The sequence below is a fragment of the Ptychodera flava genome, chromosome 21 (genome assembly GCF_041260155.1).
Source record: "Ptychodera flava strain L36383 chromosome 21, AS_Pfla_20210202, whole genome shotgun sequence".
In the NCBI taxonomy this organism is placed as follows: Eukaryota; Metazoa; Hemichordata; class Enteropneusta; family Ptychoderidae; genus Ptychodera; species Ptychodera flava.
Genome location: NC_091948.1, coordinates 23009819 through 23021554, shown reverse-complemented (window position 1 = coordinate 23021554; position 11736 = coordinate 23009819). Strand labels below are relative to the sequence as shown.

The 11736-nt window shown below is 37.2% G+C and overlaps 1 protein-coding gene across 1 annotated transcript; it reads left to right on the top strand.

Moving 5' to 3' along the window:
* The first annotated feature begins 4638 nt into the window (after positions 1-4638).
* LOC139121749 (N-methyl-L-tryptophan oxidase-like) lies at positions 4639-11468 on the top strand. Its single transcript, XM_070686877.1, has 6 exons — positions 4639-4724; positions 5787-5922; positions 6220-6370; positions 7429-8004; positions 9200-9340; positions 9694-11468. Exons 2-6 carry the CDS (start codon positions 5791-5793, stop codon positions 9945-9947), a joined length of 1254 nt encoding a protein of 417 aa, XP_070542978.1. The 5' UTR covers positions 4639-4724; positions 5787-5790; the 3' UTR covers positions 9948-11468.
* Positions 11469-11736: the final 268 nt, after the last annotated feature.

Genomic DNA, 11736 nt, shown 5'->3' with positions numbered 1-11736 from the left:
ATTAAATAATGGACCATAGTAACGTTACACAGTCCAATATATCGAGTGTAAATGTAAATGACCAGGATACTGAGATGACATTTTAGGAGAAGGGCTGGAATAAAGATTGTCCCGTTTATACAGCTATATTCTTACAACTCTCCTACTAGCACCCACCGCTTTGAACAAGCTGCATCAATAACCAACCAGAGTGTTTAGATCCACCGTCAGAATCGACGAGCAACTGAGATAGGTACATTAACCGGCCGTGGCGTCCGTCGTCATCCGTCAACTTTGTACAGCTACTCTGAAACAACTGAGTAGTACATTCATATATTTGATGTAAGCTTACAAGTAGAACGACCGAACTGGGATTTGCTCAAATAAGTAAGACATATGCACATGCCAACGACTTCATTCTACCTTGCAAGGATATTACTCAAACCCATCTGTTCACGACATAAGACAAGACATTTCTGTCTGCTTCACAAAAGTTTCAGTGAAAATCAAAACAATGCTTGCAGAAAATTGTTTTATTAATACCAAATTATATCGCCAAATTTTATTGTAAGTTTCCACAGTACATGATCAGACGAAATCCGGCACTTGACTATTTACCTGTCAGAGTTTTCTGGCGTATATTCACGTCGTCGGAACCGACGTTTAAGGGCGTGGCACGGTCCACTCTATACAGTATACATGCACATATCCAAAATAGGGACCAGCAGGATCAATGGCTATAATTATATCACAGTTACTTGTTGGCTGCAAGTCCGCTCTGCGTCTACGCGCGACCAATAGACGTGTGTAGATAGATACACGGTGGTTTGACGTTATAGGATGAATGGGAGGGCTTTGTGTATGATGTATAATATACAGGCACCACCACCACCATTCTGATGACGGGGCCTATAACTTTCACTGATGCCACGAAGGGGACATGATATTCTCAGTGTCAGTAGAGAACATATTGATAACGAGATTCAAAATTGAAAAATTGTCCTCGCGCTTAAGGGACTTACGTTATAGGACGAAGGGGAGGACTTAGTGTATACTGTAAAGTTTTTGATGTTAAATGAAGCACTCAGTAAGGATATAATCTTGTTTCCTCGAAATGATGATATTGACAAAGGATCTCATTAGGTTCTTGTTGTAATTAACTTCAAGAGACTGGTGGACACTGGTCACAGTGACCACAAAACAGTTTTGAGTAGAGTACACTTCTTCGTTGCTGCAAGTAATGTAGTTGCAGTGTTGTCCTATGATCAAAATGAACGGGAACTGTTGTAAGTAATGACACCATTCGACAGCCAAATGGTTATGATTGTAGAATATACACCATTTTGAATGCGTACAGTGTCATCACAGGAAGACTGTATGACATTATTGACAGTATTATACAGTTAGAAGATGGGTGTCGACGCTAGTAATACGTCAATATGATCATATTTTTAAGTCCTATAATCTACCTCAAAGGGCCTATACCACAACCGATAAATTACGCGATATGTACACGATACTGAAGGAGCTATTTCGTGTAGGAGAAGAGCCTAGAATTATAAATAGGCCCAAAAGAAAGAATTGACCCGTAGTAATATGAATGACGCTTATGCAGACAAGAAATTTGTCTGTTTGTCGTGCAACAATATGTCCAGGGAAGTTATCATGTGCTCATGCAGAGAAAGGTATCATAGTTAGTTGTGTTTCACTGAATCTCAACAATTTACCAGTGTATTACAAGTTTATGCAAATGTACTTGTAAATATATTTGATGTAGCAAATGGAAATATCGCAAGGTACGAAGCCACAAAGTATTGCTGAGGGGGAGGGGGGGAACTATAGCATATACAACAGCGTAATCTAATTACGTTAGTTAGAATACTGAAGCCAGTCTCCATAAGAGAGCATGAAAAATACACTAAACTGATGTCCGTATAATCTAATGCATAACTGTGCATTACATGTATGCACTATGTGTACATCTGTATTTTCCACAGAACGAGAGCCAAAACATTGTGAACAATGTGACAATTGGAAGCAATACTTTGAAATAAAAGATATTTTATTAAAGTAGGCAGTTTGTTGTGACTGTTATTAATATTAAGTACAAATCCTGTTAAATGTAAATCTTTGTATGCGCATACACATAATTTATAAGTCCCTTCAGTAAGGTCACTGTACACGACCTATACGCGAACACATACAGAAGGTGACAACCTTCTGCCAAGAATATATATCCCAGTATCGTAAAAATCATACGTCGCCATTCCGTATTTTTAACATAGAAATCTCTAAGGGAGCATTCAGTTATTATGGCCGGGGGTTGGCGGGCAAAATCCAGGTGGGGGGGGGGGTCACCTCAAATTTGAAAACTGCAAAGGGGGGGGGGTCATGTATTTTTCAAACAGCTCAGAGTGGGGGGGGGGGGTCACTTAATTTTCATAAGTATCCGTCCCGTCAAAAAGCAGTTTCAGTGTTCAGAAATATTCTGGGAGATAAAAATGATTCGTTGCATGATTTCATTCTCTGAAGTTATTCACCTGTAAATCTGAACAAAAGTACAATTATCTGTCACATGAACATCTTGACTTGACAACTCTGAGGCTTGTCTTATTGTAAATCAAGCTCACTGCACTGAGGGCGATGAACAATTCCTATTACTTACATATTAGAGATATAGCAAGTTTTGTCAGGGAAATTATTCAACAGTTACCTGTACTGAGACTACTAGTACCATGAAAAGTTAATATTTTACGTGAAATTCCAATATCATAATTGTTGTCCACATCTGAACTTTTAAATACCCTATTTGAATCAAGTACATTTGTATCAATTATCAAACACCTATAAAAGCACAAATTAATTTAGTTTAACATTTTAAAAAATTATTCTTACTTTTCTCATAGACTTCAATGTATAGTGAATCGACATTTCGGTGAAATTCCAAAATCCAATTTCTTGCACACATTTAAACTTTTAACCATCCTAGGCTAACTAAGTACTTTAAAATCAATTATCAAATGTCTATAAATACACAGATTTTGATAGTTTTGTATTGGAAAAAAATTATTCATTTTCCTCATAGACTCCCATGTACAGTGAATCTACATTTTGGTATAATTCCAAAATCCAATTTCTGGCGAACACATCCATTTGTTACCACCCTAATCTAATCAAGTACATTGATATCAATAATCGAGAGTACATAAATACATGGGTTTACCTATTTTTGTATTGGAAAAAAAATAATTCATACTTTCCTCATAGATTCCCATGTATAGTGGATGAATATTTTCAGTGAAGTTCCATAATCAGATTTCTTGTACACATAATATGCACCTTTAACCATCATATTCTAATCAAGTAAAATTATGTTAATTATTGAACATCTGTATATGTACAAGTATACCAAGTTTTTCATTGGAAAAAAAATTATTCACAATGTTATCATTGACTCCCATGTATAGTGGATGAACATTTTCGGTGAAATTCTAAGGTCAAACCTTTTTGTCCACATGCCAGTTGTAACAACCCTATTTCATTTAAGTACATTTATGTAAATTATCAAATATCTATTAATGCACAGATATAATTTTGCATTGAAAAAGTATTACATAGATTTCTCATGCATGTATGAGAAAATATATGTATACCATGTATGGTGAATCAACATTATCAACAGCTGATTTTTCATTAAATCCAAATATCAAAATTTTGTACAAACACGCTTGCGCAAAAATATTGTGATCCACCAGTAATGTCTGTCCAACCCCTTTGAGGGGTAATTTCAAAATTATAGCAAGTCAGAAGGGGAAATCTAAGCATTAACACCTTTTGAGTTTTGTAAGAAGGTCATTTGAAAAAATCTAAGCTCTTTTTGGGGGGAATTCTATTGCTCCATACCCCCGAGGTGTTTGTGTGTGCAGCTTTACTCAAGCAATGTGTGTGTGTGTGTGTGGGGGGGGGGGGGGGGGGGGGTCATGAAATTTTTGTCATCTTAAAAGGGGGTCATCAATTTTTTTGTACAATGGGTAGGGGGTTCACTTATTTTGACTGATGCGCAGGAAGAATTTGCCGGCCCATCCCCGGCCATAATAACTGAACGCTCCCTAACAGCACTGCATATACCATCTTATCCATCTGGTTATAACTGCAAATCATTCGATACCTACAGTCCTGCGTGTATATACTGCATAGGCTGAAATACAAGTGGTCTACTCTGTTACTAATTCGTCTTTTCACGAGGCATGGACAGAACAGAATGATGAAATCAAATGACGTCACATGAGATGACGACGGTTAGATGAGGGAAGTACTTTTGTGTGTACCGCATAAACTTTGTGAAAGGATGTACTCTTCATCTGGGAAATTAGGTAAGAACATCAAAATATCAAAAATAGATGCCTATGATATATAAATAATGAGATTGCTCTCTCTCTCTCTCTCTCTCTCTCTCTCTCTCTCTCTCTCTCTCTCTCTCTCTCTGGTCAGAACATAAAACGTACAAAAAAGGTAAAGATTAACGTAGACTGTCATGCATAGCCATGTGGTTGGTCATGATCTTTTGTCAACAAACCTGCTTTTGTGAAAGCAGCAGCGTCGGAACCAACTTGCTTTGATGTTGTGTATTAAAGGACGCCACCTAGCGGTGTAATCGGTCGGCTTTCCTCCGCGCTGACCTTGAACAGCTGTACGAGAGGAGCGACGGGACGTCAGTAGTGTTCATACACGCCGGCTCCATTAAGGTATTAATTTAAGCTATGGGTTATATACGCTTCTCTCTTCCATTAGTCACAGTTTACAAGAATAGTGTTTCGATCTTGGAATTAGAGTGTCCCATTTCAATGGGCTGTCTTGATATTGTTCAATTTTGTTGATTCTATAGCATCTGTACGTCCCTCATACGAAATCCTGTTCCAGGTAAAACGGGTCGGTACGTTCCTATGTACACCATCGGGCCATGCCTGTGTGTGTATGACAAGATTATTAGCCTACCAGATACCATGACTCTGCAAGTCACGTAACCTCGCCGTTTCGTGTAAGCAAATGACACATATCAGTGACATGTGCCAGTGCAACCATGTACACTCAGCTTCAGAGAGACAGCGATGACCTTAAATGACCCGTGACTATGATTTCAGGCACGTGACCCTACTTGCACCTATGTGCACGACAGTTTAGGCTTCTTGTTCAATATATTCGCAGTAATCGTCATAGGGCCAAAGGAGAAGAGTACGACCAGAACTGTAATTTATATTCATTTTTGATTAACACATGAACTATTCGGTAAGACTCTTTATTGAAAAAATGTGTTTGAGAGGAGGAATATCTTTCTTATGTTCACTTAATGAATTGTTTGTATATCGACACGCGAAAGACTTGGAAAGGCAATTAGCTTATTTTGCATTTCACCTTAAATGTTGAGCCTTGGAAACAAATGAAACTTGTAGTTTGAGTATTCTCTTTTATCGATGTATGGAGTGAACATACTTGAGAAAATCATGCACGGAAGGGTATTATGAGAGTTTCGAAAGAAATAATCTTTTGATGAACTAACCGGTTATCAAACTCTAATGTACTGACCGTCATGCGTCACATAAACAGACTTTCCATGCTCTATTTTCGCTGCGATATTTTTAATGTTTCTCCCGAAAATACCAAGCCCATGTTAATATAATACTAACATTTCTACACACGAAAACATTCTGTAAAATGTCAACTAATTATAAAAGAAAGTGATTGTAAATGAAACTTTTGGGCAAAGTGGAAAAATACTCATCTCGCCTTTAATTTTTTTCTACTTTCAGGGCAATGGCAGGTAATGACATGCTGTATGATTTATGCATCATCGGCGCTGGTCCCTTTGGATCAGCAGCAGCTAGGCATGCAACACTCATTGAGCCAGGGTTGAAAGTCTGTGTCATCGGACCGAAAGAACCCAAGGTATGACGTCCATTGATTTTTACTGACACCCTGGTAGATTATATAGACAACCAAGATTCCATTACAAATAAGTGCATGTATCTAATGATGCTAAAGCGCTCATAGAAATGTTTTTGTTTTGTTTATATTTCTCCAGTCGCTGCATGAGTCAAAAACAAATTCAACATAATCACGTGTAAGTCACGTGAGGTATGTAAAATCCCTCTGAATGCCATATGCCCTTATGCGATAGCGTATACCCAGTAACATTTGACTCGTAAATGTTTTGCTTTTTGTTTTTTTTGCGTTGACGAAAAGAATTATCAAGAGACGCTAGCATGTAGCCACGGAATATTTGCATCGCACTACGACGAAGGAAGAATTGCGACATTGCTTCATGAAGATCTAAGTACGGCTGAGATCGCCACAAGGTCCCAAAGCAGATTCAGCGAAATTGCACAGCAGACAGGTGAGGTATTTACGTTTCGTACTGATATCATTTGAGGTCTAAGATAACCTATACTCAGTTCAATTTAACACATCAAATTGCGTGTTTGTTGACTTCAGAGGCAACACTGCTGTGATGTTGTAATGCTCATGAAACGAAACTTCACACAATTTAAAGGAAGACTTTCAAGATAACCAAATCAATCTCTAAGTTAGTGTCACGTGTATTCAGAAGTCCGATGAAATTCAGTGCATTCAGACTTGCAGCAGAATCACAGAATTTCGTCACGTTTTGATATATGGTTAAAATGATAATAAACCTTAGATATGAAAAATGTGCAATTTCAAAGTCAAATCAAATTTCGTTTGCAATACGTCTGATAATGTATGAAAGCCCAGATTATGCATTACATGCCTCCAAAAACTGATCAGATCTAGCTTTATTCATGAACATACCAGATGCAAAATTCCATTAATTTCATTTTCATTTACGAGTAGAACCAAATTGTAGTCGTGAACAGAGGCACAGACATGCGCGCACTTGCACCGTAAACGCACGCACATATAATAAAAGAGTCATAAAATGGCCCACTACGTTGGTTGCGGCTTATACCCATTAGAAAAATGTTAGAAAGAAGTGAAAATTCATGGTTGCATAATATGGTCTGAAGTATTTGTTCTCTTCCTTTCCAATTCAGCACCAGTTTTAAATTATTTGCGGGCTTTATAGTCACCTGTTGTAAGAAACATATATAACTGCCTGGAAATGTCTTGTGATGATCTGCATTCAAAAAAACTGTTGAGGGTAATTTAATTAATAGAATAAAGCCTCAGGTTTACAAATGTAGACTGTCTCCGTGTCGCATAACTCAAAAAGCAAGACAGCAGCTATGTATTCTCCATGTTTCATACCTTCGTTTTTTACAATACTTGCAGTCGCCGCTCGATCACATTATTGCTGTCTGACTGCTCGTGGTAGCAGCAATATTCTGGTTATGCGACTGTTTTCGAACCAGAGCAAAGTCGTGCCTGCTAAGCTGATTTATTAACTTCATCGTGTCCAACTTTTCAAATTTCCAGGCATCGAGTTTCGCGAGAGAGTCGGACATATTGTGATAGGTAAGCAGAACGACCCGTACATCCAACGAGTTCAGAAAATCATAGCGTGTATGAAGACGCAAGTGCAGATATTGGACAAAAGACGCCTCACTGAAAAGTACCCCTTCCTGTCGCTAACGCAGGGTGAAGATACCTTCATCTTGCATGAATCATCGGGTTACGTTAGTCCAAGGAGACTAATTAAAGCACAGCTGAAGGCAGCTCGTTTGCAAGGTTGCGACATAATTGATGACGTCGTAGATCAGGTGACTGAACTCAACCAATCCGATGGCTCGAAGCAGATGAAAGCTTCCACAACAAAGGGCCATATATACCTTGCCAGAAAAGTGCTCCTTGCTCCTGGAGGTTTTATAGGATTTCGGGATTTGCTTCCTGAAGGAAAGAAACTTGATATTAAGCTGATGAAGCAGAGGCTTGCCTTTGCTGAATTGACAGAGACAGACGTCAGAAGACTTAACAATATGCCTGTAATTTCGTGGAAAGACGAGCTCAAAGCTATACACTTTTACATCCTGCCACCTATTAAATACCCAGATGGTAAACAAATATATTTGCCTATGATAACTTTGATATACTAGTATATGGTATACATGTATGGCCGACTACAATGGAAACTTTATTCAAACCGTGGAGGAATTTTTCTGTTACATATATTTTTCCTGTATAACATGGATTTGGGTTACTCTTGGGTGACAGTGTACATATCTATCTTTGAACATGTGTACTTTAATATGATAAGAACACGATTGGAACTAATTTGGGATAATTGGATGGTGAAGTAATGCCAATTTAATCTACAAAAATGTAATTTCATCTGCTTTCTTTTTACATGACACATTAAATTTGTTTTTATGAGTAATTTGCGATATTGCAATATTCAGCTATACGGCACCTAACACTTTTGAGAAATTTCCATAATCCTGATAATTTAATATCATTTTAACAGACGGATATTTCTTCACGAAGTTATGCAAAACTTTTCCGTGAACTTGCATTGGGAGGGGCTCATCAACTTGATTCTGTGGACGTCATTTTAAGCCGTTCATTCTTATCACACATTTTTATTGAACTGAAGGTATATGATGATTGCCGTTGAAGGAGATATATAGAAATTTGTACAACTGTCAAGTGATTGTTTTGACAGTATCGAACATCAAAAAAGGCAAACGTGTTAGGATGCTTTCAAGAGAAAGTACCGGTATACCTTTTCCACAGAGAGTACTTACTCATTTTTGTTTTATCAAGTATGCAATATGCCAACAGAGAAATTAATACTGCTTTGTTTGATGCTGTAGAAACACGACATCAAGTACCAATAATTAGTATTATTCAAGGCAAATAAATAATTTTCCAGGAACAAGAAACACTGCTCAGTCACACCGGATGTCCGGAATAAATAAGCGACTGGCATTCCACACTTGTCAAGATTCATCCGAAGTGACAAATTAATTATAAATTGTGATTTGGTAAAGCCACCAAATTGCTGCCATGCCAATGATGTCACTCATCATCTGAGAAACAGATGTATCATATTTCAATGCCATATCTTCGTATCAACCATAGAACTATTTTTGAGAATTCAGTGTCTCTACGCCTAAACGCTTTTTCAATCATTTTAAATTCTATTTTCACGATGTGAAGTTGGCAACCTCTGTACGTTATATGCCTTTGTCCCTTGCACTGCATTGCAGCCTCTGTAGTAAGGGACAACGTCTCTTTTGTTTATTCATAGGTAAATACTACATAAAAATAGGAACACGGTCAGAAGAGGAATTACACAGCGCCGACGAGATAGCCAAGTATTTCAAACGTGACCCAAGTGAGAAAGCTGCAGATTCTGAACTACTGAGTGTGCTATTGGAGCTAATAAGAGGTAAAACCAATTTATACCAGGTGTATTATTCCGAAGAGAACCTTTTCTTATTCATAATTTGATGTATTATCATACCAGGTGGCTTGAATCAATCTTCAAGTCCATCAAGGGGTGTGTGCCGCGTGACAAGCGAAATACTGTACTCTTTCCTCGTCGACAACTTTGCCAATGTTTAAGTTTACATGTGGAGAAAATTGGTGTATAACCGAGTGGTTGAGATTTGTTGTGAAAGAGGCCTTTGGTTTATATGTAAAGATCAAATGATAAAGTACAAAATGCTGATTAACAAGAAGAAGTAAAATACAGCAAATAGAAGTAATATCAATTCGATTATTAATGCATTTATTTTCCAGATCTTGAAGTAGTATCTTCGCGCGGGGATTCCTGTTTCACAGCACACACACCAACTGGCCTACTTTACTGCGACATGATAACGCCGACGCTAGGAGTTGCTGCTGTTGCTAATGGGTGCGGAGTCGAAACGTCAGATGAAATCGGAAATATGGCCGCGAGAATGATTGTTTCTGGAAGATGGAATCATGATTTTCCATGCGAGAAGTTTAGAGCGAAGTTCAAAGTCGAGTCTAGTGTACCTTCGAGCCTTTGACAATTGACAGTATTAAGACTGGAGTCCTCGTCAATAATAAGTTCATGGCGGGATGTCTTTGGCCTGCATCGGTTAACTTGCGGCCGCACGGAAAGTTGTAGCTGACCAGTGATTTGCTGTTTTTGCATAAATGATTAATGCCAATGACATTCTGCTTACTAATAAGGTAAAGGCCTGTAAGACGCTTTAGATTACTAGATTTGTTTACTTGCCATGGTGCACTGGTATATATCTTGGCCGAAATGAATTCAAAGTGTCAATCATGACAGGGAACTCAATCGATCCAAGATCTTAAGGTTCCTGGACAAGAAATTTACCTTTTTAATCTAACAATTCTCTGGTGGTTAAAAAGCTTAGTACCCCTGTAAATTATATATTTTCTGAAAGCCTAGATATAACATAGTATCATTTTGGTAACCACAGTATCATCATTATTTACATAACTATCACGTGACAGGTAATTTGCATAACCTTTCAAAAATCGGTTTCCCCTATGTTTTGTCTCAATACTTCAAAATATCTGACTAAAACTTTCTTGAATACAAGCTGTCACAACGCTCTTCCAAAGTGTGTCTCAGATTTTTTATATCTTGTTTAGTTTGTTTTGTAGCACAATTTTTAAAAAATCAACTAGGGTTAAATTCACCGCTCTTGAAGTTTTTCTGGCATAAAAATTGTTTTAGAAGGTTTAAAAAAATTCTGAGACATTCTTTGGAAGATCTTTAAAACAGCTTGCACTCACACAAATTTCAGCTTTATATCTCATAGCATTGAAACAAAACATAGGGAAAACCGATTTTTGAAAGGTTATGCAAATTACCTGTCACATGATAGTTATGTAAATAATGGTGACACTATGGTATCTAAAATGTTTCCCTATATCTAGGCTTTCAGAAAATGTATAATTTACGCGGGTTTTGAGCTTACTAACAACCAGAGAATTGTTAGATTAAAAGGTCAATTTCTTGTCTTGGAACCTTAAAGGGACAAAGTCGGCCAATTTTCATGAATTTTGTTTGATACGAGAAACTAACTTATATTGTTTGACCCGTTGAAAGATACTGAATGACTGGATGACCATGCATATATTCGACCCTGGTTTTAGACAAATTAAATCATAGACCCTCGAGAAATTTCTCGAGGGTCTATGATTAAATGAAACCATCGCGAAATAGAATTAATGATCGTGACCATTAATTCATTCTCGCGATAGTTTCATGTATCGTGCCTAAAACCTTGGTCGAATATATATATGGTCACACATTTGTTCAGTACTTTCAACATGTCAAACAATATAAGAAGTATTTCGTATCAAACAAAATTCATGAAAAATGGCCGACTTTGTCACTTTAGTAATTTTCTCGACAACTGTAATTTAAAAACTTAGAGGGAGTTGAACAAAGCATGTACAACACTTTTCTATCAGTCCACTGATGTCTACTTCTTAGAAATTAACTTTAAACTCTTTTTACAATTAAAACATGATGTCTAAGAATAAAATGTTGACTAAAATGATAACAATTGCCAAAAATGTATGATACTGATAATTTTACTATAAATTTTATACTTCATAATAACACCAGGTTTCAAAGTAAGAGCATGAACAGATTCTGAGAACGCTTTTATTTTGACCAAATGACTAATTTTGCCATAATTTAAAGAAAACTGAAAGAGAACATCCCTATCTACTCCTAAAGCAATTTTCAAAGCGACCAGGCATGTGGCTGCAGAGAAGATTGTTTTAAAACAGACTAAAGAAAATGACAAAGAAAATAATGAAAAATACATA